This window comes from Octopus bimaculoides, chromosome 19 (assembly GCF_001194135.2).
Source record: "Octopus bimaculoides isolate UCB-OBI-ISO-001 chromosome 19, ASM119413v2, whole genome shotgun sequence".
NCBI lineage: Eukaryota > Metazoa > Mollusca > Cephalopoda > Octopoda > Octopodidae > Octopus > Octopus bimaculoides.
This window is the reverse complement of record NC_068999.1, coordinates 28279458-28292662: the sequence shown is the minus strand read 5'-3', so window position 1 is coordinate 28292662 and position 13205 is coordinate 28279458. Positions and strand designations below refer to the sequence as shown.

At 35.5% G+C, this 13205-nt stretch overlaps 1 protein-coding gene across 2 annotated transcripts in view; it reads right to left on the bottom strand.

The window, feature by feature from the left end:
• The window catches only part of LOC106872965 (CD2-associated protein), a 163180-nt gene that overhangs the window by 73334 nt on the left and 76641 nt on the right, over window positions 1-13205 (bottom strand). For both annotated transcript variants that reach the window (XM_052974639.1, XM_052974638.1), the window contains exon 4: window positions 12253-12370. In XM_052974639.1, the coding sequence (XP_052830599.1) occupies window positions 12253-12370 (118 nt within the window). The remainder of the gene's footprint in view (window positions 1-12252; window positions 12371-13205) is intronic.

The following is a 13205-nucleotide window of genomic DNA, read 5'->3' as shown; positions in this document are numbered from 1 at the left end:
ACACTGGTAAACAAAATTAAATATATTATACTCATTATGAATGCAAACCAACTTTTCTAGACTAATTTTTCATGCTGATTTCAAAATTTCACTCCATTTGTATGCAGCATGTATCAGTTTTTCAGTAGATACATGCAAATATATATAATACCATTAATGCAATAAATAAGGACATATTATTTTTAGAAAGTAACTGAGTTTATTGAGTTAAAAATCATCACTATAATTTCTACAAAGAGAGAATACACAAAAAAATGGGTCAGACAAAACAGACAAAGTTAGAACAACAGAGTTAGAAACATTGTGATTTGGATTTCCTGCAGTGTTCCTGCTCTGGTTGATCATGGTAAAGTGTCCAGCAGTAGTCAGCTAGCATACTGTCATGAGACACTGCTCCAAGGTTATCTGTGAAGAAATCCAGATGGGAGTCCAAGAAGTGAGCCTTCAGTGACATGTGACAACCCATGGCTGAGTAGCATTTCAGAAGATTCTTGATGCCATCCTTGTAGTTCATTGCCTTCTTGTTGCCCAAGAAATTCTCACAGATCCAACTGAAAGCATTCAAGGCAGGCAGTTCCAGTTCATCCAGTGTTGTCTTAAAGTTGACATCTTGAAGTTGACATTTGGGGTCCAACAAAGACACTCTCTTTCAACTGTGTGATTTTGGGAAACTTTTCTACAATATACTCAAACCCTCTGGCATTTCTTTTCCCTTGTGTCTTTACAAGCTGTTTCATCAGTCCAGGCTTTATGTGCAAAGGAGGCAATAAAACATTACATGGGCCTACAAGAGGTGTATTCTTGATGCTAGACAGTCCTGGCTGGTATGATGCTTTTGTCTGCCAGTTTGATTCCGAATAATGCCTGTCAGTTGCCCGACTATCCCATAGACACAAGAAACAACAGTATTTTGTGAAACCTGGCGGCATTTCCATTAACATTCCAATGACTTATAAATCTCCATATATTTTTTGTATCTTTCATAGGCAATGGCATGAAGTTCCATATTCTCATATGATTCACGAAAATGAATGGAGTGTGCAATAGGAATGGAGGACTTCAAATTACCATTATGGAGAAGTACGGCTTTTAAACTTTGTTCTGAAGAGCCAATAAACAAACACCACTCTGCAGGATCCTGATTTTGTGATAAACATTTGAAAAGCCCACTGATGTTACTGCAAAAGTAAAGTGGGCCTTCATCGGAAAAACATGTTTGTAGAGCCACATTCCTCTGCCAAAAATAAGTTATATGAACACCGTGCTCTAGCAGATACTTCTCCTTCAGTCTTGATGCCAACAGTTCTGCTCTATCTTTTGAGAGAGATAGGTCTCTGACAAGGTCATTCAGTTCAGCTTGGGAAAATTTCTGAGGTTCGCAGCTATTGTCATCAGCCACGTAATCTTTCTCAGCAGCACTATTGTGACAATCAGCATCATCATCTGATGTTTCAATACCATCCTCTGGTGGAACTGGAATTGGCAGACTACCATTGTGAAGCACAGGTCTCATTGCAGAATCTAAATTGGGATACACAATTTTGTGTTTATTCTTCATAGAAAATCCTGTGACATTTACTTTGCAAAAATAACAGTCATTAAAATAGTCTTTCAGCTCCCTCCATATCATTGGAATAGCAAAAGGCATGGACTTCTTATTGAACCAGTCACATAAGGCATTTGAGCAAGCTGAGCAGATAAAATGTGGTGCCCATAACTTGTCCTGATCTCCAAGAGGACAGTCAAAGTATAGCTTATAAATCTTCTTGATCTCTGGTGTTATTGTACGTTTTTGAGCTTTCACAATAAATTGTCCACAGACATAACACATCAGGACGATTTCTACACTGCCTTGACATTGTTGACACTGTAAAACAAGTAAGGAAATAGATACAAAAGGTTATATTGAATTTGAGATGTTGAAATACCTATTTCATCAGACAAAACTTGATTGGTTAATTTAAAATGATAAAATATTGCATCTGAACTATGTAGCAATGAATAAGAATAATGTAATTTATTTTAAAGGCATGTTTCTATGATGTAAATGAAATACATGCATACATGTCATTAATTGGAATTTCTATATAATACATGAGCTAAAACCAAAAAACTTTCTCATCTTGAAAACTGTACGTGATGTCAAAAAACTATATTTGAAATCAGCATCACCTTGACACATGCTTGAAAAATATTTGTTGACCAGTGTAATTGATGAGTTTGAAAATACAGGAAACGAGTAATAAGATTCTTCAGGTTAAAGGATGGTCAAAAAGAAAATCAGAAAATCAATTTTCTTGAAACTTGAAAATACTTCAGCATTTTTATCAAATTGCTATTAGCAGATATATCAAGATATTGAATATCTTATTTGCGTAATTTCAGCTGAATAGCATCTATACTTGATGTTAATGATGTTTTCTTTTGTAATGAATACTACTTTACAACAGGAATATAAAGCTTCCAGATTTGTTTCTTGAAGTCTAATTGTCTTAAAAGTAAGGATGTACCCAGTGTAACTGAACAGCATGGTTTTAGTTATATGTAAATATATGAACATAAGTGACATCTGAGGTGTTATTGCTTCTATTTTTGATAACCAGCACACGTCTGAGAATACTCATGTAATAGATTTGATTTCCATATTGTTGTTTAACTCAGAATCAGTACTTTGCTCAAAGATTTTTCAACTGTGGCAATCATCATTTTTTTTTTTTTTTGTATTAAGTGTATCAAGTGCTATATTATTTAATGTGTCCTTTCATTTTAACAGAGGAAGGTGTATTTCGGGAAGATTTAGTTGTAACTTCTAACTGATCAAGTGACTACTTAGAGCTTCCTCTATTGCTCTTGGTTTTGAATAAAATAGATTAACTCCTACGGAAAATTAAGTCTTATAATATCATGAGAAAAACAAGAGAACATGCTTACGAATAGATAATCATGTGAAATACTGCAAATGCTTAATTGACATACCTCTTAAGCTGTGATGATTTTTCCATTTAGATTCAATTATTTTACCTAATTCTACCTTGAGCTATCCTTTCTCTGTTTATTATTAGGTATCAGTCCACTAATTGAACCTTTTCTACTTAATTTTCTCAGATTCTTTAAAGGATTCAAAATAAGCTGTGGATAACATTTCTATGTACAGGTATACCTTAAGTTGTTTCAAGTTATATCTTTTTTGACTTTGTCTTTCCTTTTTTTAAAGAAATTAATGGCAAAAATTAAACCTCATCTTCAGTCAATTTATCAACTTTACATCAGTTTTGTTGAACATATTTAAAGACAGAACATTTTGAAAAACACCTAAAACCCAATACTGAAAATCAAGTAAATTTTTTTAAATGTACATAGTTACAATGTTTACACTTATCTCCTACAGCTAAATCTAATCCAGGTAGTCCGAAGCACCATACTGTTTCTTTGGAGGATAAATTGGCTATAAAAATGTGAAATAGTGGTAGCAATAATGCATGCTTATGGATTAATTCGGACGATGGAACTGACAATTATTCATGACAAGGAAAGAATTTTAACTAACATCCAAGAAACTGCTCCACGAATGTAGAGTACCATAATCCTCAAGGAAAGAAACAAAATCATCAAAATAATGAAATGGCTTCTTTCCCTTTAGCTTAAACAGCAGACTTGTCAGCATATCTCTAAAGGCCAGATGATAATTCAAGCGGAAGTGCTCTCATTGTACAATATGACAACATGACTGGATTTCAAGGCCAGCTAAAGATGTGATTCAAATAGCAGTACAATCTTCATAACATTAAGGTCTAAAGCAAAAGTGCATCAGTGGATGTAGAAGTAGCCGCTCAGTTTCCTGTAACATTAGTGAAGATTACTGAGGATGACTTCATTACCCAGCAAATTTTCAATGTTGATGAAACCAGGCTTTTCTGGGGAAAAAAAGTCAGATTGGTTCTTCATAGCTAAGGAGAAAAAGTCTATGCCTGGTTTTAAGGTCTCTAAAGATCATCTGTCTCTTATGTTTGGAGGCAATTGTTTGAGGACAGAAAATGAAAGCCTCTCTTAGTTTATCATGCAGTAAATCCCAAAGCACTTAAAAACATCCCAAAGGCATCACTCCCAATTATATGGATGTCCAACATCAAGCTTTGGGAGGCTGTCATGATTTTTGAAGATTGGTTTTTCAAGTATTTCATTCCAGTAGTCAACAGTTGAGAAGTACTGTAAAGAGAAGCAAATTCCATTCAAGATCCTTTTTCCTTTAGGCAACACTCCTGTCCACCCAGAAAACATTGTTGCCTTTCATCCTGCTACTGCTGCATGCCTACCCACTTGTACCACCTCTCTACTGTAACCAATGGACATGGCTATCATTTCTAACTTAAAGTATTACTCAGGCAAGGTGTAACAATAGAAATGGAATGCACTGTGAATTTTTGAAGACATACGATATTTTTTATGCCAAGCTTAATATCAACTCAGCATAGAAGAATGAGACAGAAATGTGTATGAATGGTATTTAGAAGACACTGTTCCCCCAGTTTGTGAACAATTCAAAAGGTCTTGATGTTTCTGATGTAAACAAAGAATTGGGAGTGTTGTCAAAAGGACTAAACATGGGTTAGGAGGAGGAAGATTTCAACGCATTAATTGATGCTGACAAGCAACTACTCACAAATGAAGAGTTGATGGAGTTTCATGAACAGCAACAAGAGGAGGCACAGCAACAGGAACCAAAACCAAGACACTTCATCAACAAAATGCAGCAAGCTTTTGCATAAATGGAGAAATCACAAGCCCTTTCTGAGGAGATGAATCCTAATACTGAGCACATTGGTAAAATTATGGGTGCTATACATGAAGCTTGTGCTCCTTATGAGGCTATCCTGGATAACAAGAAGAGTAAAAACCATTCAATGCACTTTAGACAAGTTCTTGCTGCACACTGTAAGTAGATGGTCTGAACTGGATACATCTGATTCCTTCGACTACAATGCCAACATTGTAATTCATGCCTCTCTTCCAACTTCAACTTTTGGGCCAATGAAGCACATCAATGTCACTGATCAGATTTGTTTTGTTTATTTATATTTTTCTTAATTTTTGGATTTTTTATTAATATTTCTTAACATAAATGGATTTTCTAATATTTATTTAAATGTTTAAAGTTCAGGGCGTTCAGGCTAAATTCGAGAGTTTGCATAAAACAAATACAAAGAACATAATATTCCATCCAATAACAAAAGTATCTTAAAAATCAAAAATAAGCAGCAGCACCATCATTATCATCATCATCATCATCTAATGACTGTTTCCCATGCTGGAATAGGCCAGGAGTCACACCACATTTCATAGTCTGTTTTGGTATGGTTTCTCTAGTTGGATGCCTTTTGTAATGCCAACCACTTTACAGAATATATTGGGTGCTTTTTACATAGCACCATCACCAGTGTTTTTTATGTGGCATCAGGAAAAGTGCTTTTTACATGGTACCAGCACTGATATGGTCACTAAGAACCTTGCAAGACAAAAACCCCTCAACCGAGAGTGGAGAATAGAATTAAGGAGGTGTGGCTTTGTGCCAATTGAGAGATTTAAGGTATAGAGGAGACAGATATAGGTGTCTTGTTTTTGAGTTGATACATGGACACCCCAGTTGGAAAACAAAGGAAAGTGAATTAGTGAGAGATGGCAGCGGAAATGTATTAGGACATGCCCTCAAGAGACATTGGGGGTGGTGAGAATAGGTGAGGTGATCTAGAGGCTTGGGCTGGGTGAGTGGGCAGGACTGAGGTGACTGTAGCAAATGATGGAGGGAAATATAGAAGGTGTAGAAGGTGTAGAAAGGAGGTGTTTGGTGGAGAAAGTAGGCAGGTTTTGTTTCCACACCTGGAATTTCTTTTCTAGTTCTGATACAGATTCTGCTATGAGGGTAAGAGCATATACAGGAACCAACATTTAAGATATCTAAATACAATTACTAAGGAAATAAGGAATACTAACGGAATTTTGGTGAAATCTGATAAAACCGGAAATATTTATAAATTAACCAAACAACACTACACGGATTTACTGAAGAAAGAAATTGAGAAGAATTACAAGATAACAAATAAATATACACTTAAGAAGGCAAATATGGAAACCAAAGAGATAATGGAAAAATACAACCTAACAGATAGAACAGAACCTATGATACCAAATGAACCGAGATTCATTCTTAAAGATCACAAAGTGAATTTTTGGACACAACCATCTTTAAGACTCATCTGCCCGACAAAATCGGACGTAGGGATACTGAGTAAAAATATTATAAAGAAGTACATAACTATAATAGTTGATAAGTTGAAGTTAAACTTGTGGTCGAATACAGACCAAGTCATTGGGTGGTTTAATTCTATTCAGGACAAGAAAAATACTAAATTCATTCAATTTGATATAGCTAATTTTTATGCATCCATTAACCCGATCATATTGAATAAGGCACTATGGTTTTTTCACAATAAGGCAGGGCTTACTAGAGAAGAAATTAAAGTGATATTAGCTGCTAGGAAGTCTTTTATTAGTTTTAATGATAAAGTATGGATACGTAAGGACACACCGGATGCTTTCGCTGTCCCCATGGGGAGTTCGGGCTCCGCACAAATAGCTGATATGGTAGGTTCTTTTATTCTTTATGAATTGGATGATCAATTTCCTATGATTAGGGAGGGGTCTATATAGGGATGATTGCCTTCTATATATTAGGAATAGCTCCAACCAACAATTACAGAGAATTAAAGGTAGATTGGCTAGATTTTTTTCGTAGAATGGGGATGAATATCATTTATGAAGACGGTATTTCTTTAGCTAATTTCTTAGATGTGACATTAGGTATTAAAAATGAGACATATAGACCATATCATAAATCTTCCACTAACCTGAAATATATAAGTAAGTGGAGTAATCATCCTAGAAAAATTATCGATAATTTAGTAAGAAATATTTCATTAAGACTTTCTAAATTATCTGCAAATGATATGGTTTTTGATAATGAAGCTCAATTCTATAATTCAGCATTAAATAGGGCAGGATACAAAGAGAAGGTTTACTATGTCAAACTTGATTGTAACAATATTAAGACAGATATGAATTATAAGAATAATAAGTATAAGAATAAGTTAAGAGGAAATAAGGAAAAAAAAAACCCAGAGATATTCATAAACGTAACAGGTTATTTAAAATTTTTTAAGAATTATACAAATAACTGCGATAACACTAAAGATGATAATGTATGGTTCATAATCTTGTTTGGTAGAAATGTTAAATCTAATTTGGTTGCACAGTTTAGAGAAGTGATAAGTACATATTTCTCAAAGAATTCACATTATGGTAAAATTATTAATACATATAGCATTAGGTTTGGTTTCTCAAACACTAAGAACTTAGCCCAAATAATTGCATCTCATAATTTTAAAATACTTAAATCAAAGGGAATTGGGGAGGATAGTGATGAGAACCCTGATATAAATAATAATAATAATAATAATAATAATAATAATTGTACTAGGATTACAGTAACAGAGGTTAACACCTGAAGATTGAAGTTTGAAAGCCCAAATGTTAGATCGAAGAATATAGTTTATCAATGCAAGGCAACGACCCAAACAGATGTTAACATATACGTGGGTTGTTCTTCGGGACAAATTTGTAAACGAATATCGAATCATTATAATATGTTTAGAGATAGAAGTAAAATGGCGAATACTAATCTTAGTAAATTTATTTGGGAACTGAAGGAACAAAAAAAAAGCAATATTCGTTAGAATGGTCAATTATTGGAAAACCTTTCCTTTATGACAAAGGTAAGAGATATTGCTCGTTGTATAATCTAGAATTATTTTTTATATTATTTTCTAACGGTAAGTTAATAAATAAACTCACATACAATGCCTTCAGATGTAGTCATTTTCTTAGGCATACGTTTTTCTGGTTTAAATAAATTATAAATTTCAGTATGATTGGGTATTATAATATAAGACAGGATATATTAACTGTATGATTTATTTCTAATAATCTAATTGCATATTTGTATTTATTTACTAAAGTTTCTAGAGATAATATAATATAGATTTCCATTAGTTTAGAATTTATTACCAGTGATCAATAATTTGTATTACTTGATTGTTTATAATTAATAATATTATTAGGGTTTTCTCCCTTAGACAGAATTTTATTTGAGGAGGAATTTTGAATATGGATCAGCCTTAGAGATTATAAATTTTTTTGGTGTTTACCTTTTACTCTGAGGATGTGTAAGGAAATTTACTTATTCAACTTGAATTAAGAGTTGAATTTGACCTTATACAGAAATGTTTACATAGGTAATAAACTTTAATATATATGGATATTAGCGTCAAAGCTCATATTTAAATTTTTGATATATATATATATATATATATATATATATATACACACACACACACACCCTCATATGTGAGGAGATATAAACAAATATAAACAAGGAATCATACATGTACATGTGCTCAAGCCTCCTTCACAAAGGTGATGGTATTTTAATGAGAATCAATTGAGATCACAAGTTTAGACAGCCTTCTATGAAAATTTCTAACAGAAATTTTAAGTTATTTGCCTATCAATACAGAACCCTTATAGTTAGCACCTGCAAGAAAGATAAAATATATCGATAGATAGAAATATGTCCATAATATTACAGAGAGTGGGAAAGAGAGGTGATATTATTACTATCCTTAAGATTATGGCTGGGAGATAACAGTTTATTCAAAGTAGTCACCCTCAAGATGGCTCGAGAAGCTGGCACATATGTTCCCTACTATGACACTGAGAAGATCTTTGAACACCTCCTTAATCTTGGCCACCAACTTGGCCTTGGTGTTGCGGACAGAGCGGTAAGTGTCTTTCTCAACTGTCCTCCATGCATAGTAATCCATGGGATTACTATCAGGGAAATTAGGAAGCCAGAAATTGGGCCTGGTGAAATTATAGAAATTCTCCAACAACAACTTCTGGCTCTAGAGGTATGTCAAAGAGCTGAATACTGCTACTTTACATTTGTCCTTCCTGCAGCAACCCTTTCTAGCAGCTGTCTGAACTCAGCCTGTTCAAATATGTGGGGAGGAATTCTGGTGTGCTAGACACAATCAGAACACTTGTTGTGTCCCTTCCTGCGCACCATGGATTCATAGTCCTGTTGCAACTGTCCATGTCATGTCTTACAACCTTTACAGTGTTCACAGAGCATTGAGCAGTAGTCATGATGTTGGTATTTTGATAGCTGGTACAAATCATCATGATATAGGGTGGGGCAGAGAGGATGGACGTTTTTGAAATAGCTGTTACTCAGCCCCAGTGGGAGGGACATATGTCTGACAGATACCATTTGGTCCGTTGTGTCTTAGCATTTTTTTTTTCTTTTCAGGTGAAGCCATGACACTTATGTGAAGAATAACGAGTCTGTCACAGCAGTTCAGCAAGAGTTTCGATGCTACTTCAACATTCACCGAAATCAGGCTGTTCCCACCCGCAACACAATATTATGTTGGGTGAATGCACTTCGCACAAGGTACACTAATGAATAGGAGACTGGTGGGGGTGCTACCAATAGTACAGAATCTGGAAAAAGCGTGGAACACCTCAGACAAGCTTTGATATGGAGTCCAAATTGCTCTGAACTTGGTAGTGGTAATTGATTGGCAAGGCGTATTTTGCATAAAGCCTTGCATACAAATTGGTCATTGGGCAACAGTTGAAACCATGGGACTACACACAGCAGCATAGCTTCACACATCAGCTGGAAGCAATTTTTGAGGCAAATTTTTGTTAACGAGTGATGAAGCTCATTTTCATCTCAATGGCATGGTGAATCAACAGAACTGTTGTTATTGGGCTCTTGAAAATCTGAGAGAACTGCATGGAAGACCACTGCGCAGCCCAAAAGTGATGGTCTGGTGTGCTGTTGGAAAAGCTGCCATCATTGGCCCTTACTTTTTTTAAGACAATAATGGAAATGTTGTTACTGTGAACTACAAGTGCTACATCGAGATAATAAACAACTTCTTTGTGCCTGAATTACAACAAAAATGGATACCTATTTGATGTGTGTGTGGTTTCAGCAGGATGGGGCGATGGCCCACACAGCCAGAGCATCAATGGACATTCTTTGCCCTCGCTTTGGTGACTGCTTCATTTCCAGGTTTTCTGTCATTCCTTGGCCCCCTCGGTCCCCTGATTTGTCCATGTATAATTATTTCTTGTGGAGAAACCTGAAGACACATGTGTATGTGCATAAGCCCTGTACACTGGACAATTTGAAGGAAGCTATTTGTGTGGAAGTCGCCCAAGTTGATAGAACAATGCTGGGGAGAGTGGAGGCCAACTTCCAAGAACACCTTCAGAAATGCATCAATGAAAACAGACACCACATGATAGATGTTTTCCACACTTGACTTTGACAAATGTTAATTCAATATGAACACATTGATGTCAATAAAATTTGTTTGCAGCTAAAATTTTGTGAATTTTTCAAAAACGTCTGTCCTCTCTGCTTCATCCTGTACAAGTAACTCTTCTAATATTCTGATGGTTTCTAGTCCTCCATGTCAACTAACTTTTTCTCAACTACAACTTTAATCTTTGTCGCCAACGCTATTGATTGTTTACCAATACATGAAGCTGTTTATGAAGAAAGGAAGCATAAAAAATTGTTAAATTTAGCTTGAACACACTGTATAGTATTTTACAGCAGCTGAAGTCATTTTTAGTGAATTTAAAAAAATGTTTTTATGAGTTATGTTGTTTATCCTGCCAGATAAAGATCTTCATTCAGGTAGTTTACAATGTCCAACTTATTCTGCTAGGGTAAGTCAAAGTCACTAACTTTATTCCTTTACCTAAGGAGAGAGAGACCATGGAGTACATCCTCAGTAGTTGTCCATAAGCCCTAGGAGAGGGAAACTACCACTGAATGCAAAAACAAGTCTTGAAGGTCATAACAGATACCAGCCACAGTGGGATCAGCCATTGCAAGCATCTCTGCCTAGCAGAGATGATTACCTCCTTTGTCAAAGCTGTGAGAAAAAGATGTTGGCTGCCAGGTATACCTCTTTGGGTCCACAAGCAATAGCAAAAGACTGGGAGCTGAAAGTTAGCCTGAGGAAGCAGATGAAGTTCCCAGAAACTGCCACTTTAACATCACTAAGGTCAGATAGTGATGATGTCAGAAGTGTCCATGCAGGTGGTGCTTTTATAACTATCTATTCCCTAGGAGAATTGTACTGAGCAGGTGATTGAGAGAAAGTAGGAAATATGCTGAGCTAGCAGAGCTATGTCAAAGCAATGGATGGTAAGCAAGGTGTGATTCTATCAAGGTGCGATTCAGAGAAACTGCTAACCAGTCCTACTGCAGAGCCTACAGCATGCTGGAAATAACAGGGGCCAGTAAGTAGAAGGCCATTAAATTGGTTAAGAAGGCAACACAGGTTGCTTCAAGGTGGCTGTGGATCAGGAGATGTGAACCCTGGAAGACATAGGGCTAACTGGACACAAGCTGGGGGTTTGCTCAACTTTGGTTTGGCTGCATAGGAGAGGGTGTATGATTGTTAAAAGGCACAAAACACCCAGTGATACTAACATCACCAACGAGATGTCTGGGTGCATCACAAGATGATGTATGGAAAAACTTCACATTTTGTTTCAAATGTTAGATTTGTGTTATTACTAAAAGAGGCAGGCAGAGTAAAACATTACAAATTTCAATTCTGTATTGATATATCCTAATATCCTATATTGCTTATATATCTTTATATTAATTTTGTACATGGTACTGAGGTTCAGAAGTTGACAAATATTTCCAGTTAGCTACAGTTGGTTGGTGATGGTGGACAAATATAGATTAAACATGTTTGATTATTTGATGTGGATTACGGTTAGTCTGCTAATTTGAAATTACGTTTTTAGAGCACAGAAGAATAACAACTAGGTTATTGTCTAAACAGATTATTGTACAGGTTCATAAAATCAAAATGGAGTTATACACAAGTCATTAACTATGAAAATATAAATTTCAGTATTAATAGCACTTCTCTGACTTATGTACAAATAACAATTTGAAAATAAGAAAATTTAATATTTGTTTTGAAATAAGGCTTAAAATTTATAAATTTTATCTCAGCAAGAGATGAGAGAGTTTATATATCAAAAATATTTCTATAGGAAAACAACACAGTCACAATACTGAAAATGAAGACATACCTGTTTTCACACTTTTTTCTCTTTCTTCTTCATCTGGATTTTCACGGATTTCAACAAAATTAGAAGGAAACATACCAACTTTACCATTTAGTTGACCTTCCCACCAACCTTCTTCAACCTACAATAGATTTAAAACAAAAATTTATATAAATAATTAAGATTAAAAAAGCATATCTGAAATATTAAGAAGTGTTATGATATAACTAGTTTAAAAGCCACACTCCATGCAGACTTTTAAGCTAGCTCCTCCAGAGGGATAATTGGCCCAAAACTAAAGCGAGCTAAATAGCATGACTATAATTCATCTATAATGATTACATGCCCTGGTGGTGTTTGAGCAGAGGTTAAGGACGGAAGAGAATTAATTCTGTAATGTTTCAGTTCCAAGTTGAATTCCAACTGTTGGCCAATTTGTCCCAAAGTTCTTATCTTGACTTAAAATAAATGAAGCAAATATCATTTATCTCCCCCTTGATCTCTGTCAAATGCCAGCAAGATGGTGTGAATCAGTTATACTTTACCTGCTAGAAATAGCAACCCAAATGTTTTTAAATCGGGAGGAAGAGAGCCTGCCGTATGTCGACCCAATAGAGGGACCAGCTATCCGAGTTGATAGTACCAGGGTAGATAAAGCAATTAAGAGTATGAAGACCGGGAAAGCCCCCGGCCCATCAGGAATCACTGCAGAGATGCTCAAAATATCTGGCAGTGTTGGCTATAGCCTAGTCACCCGTATTACGAACCAGGTGATACACGAAGGAGTCATACCCAATGGCTGGTGTAGCAGCATCATAGTCAAATGCTACAAAGGTAAAGGTGACGCTTTAGATACAAATAATTACAGAGGCATCAAGCTGTTAGACCAGGTTATGAAAGTTACAGAGAGGGTCATAGCCCAACTAATTAGGGAGCGAATCAATTTAGATGAGATGCAGTTTGGGTTCGTGCCAGGT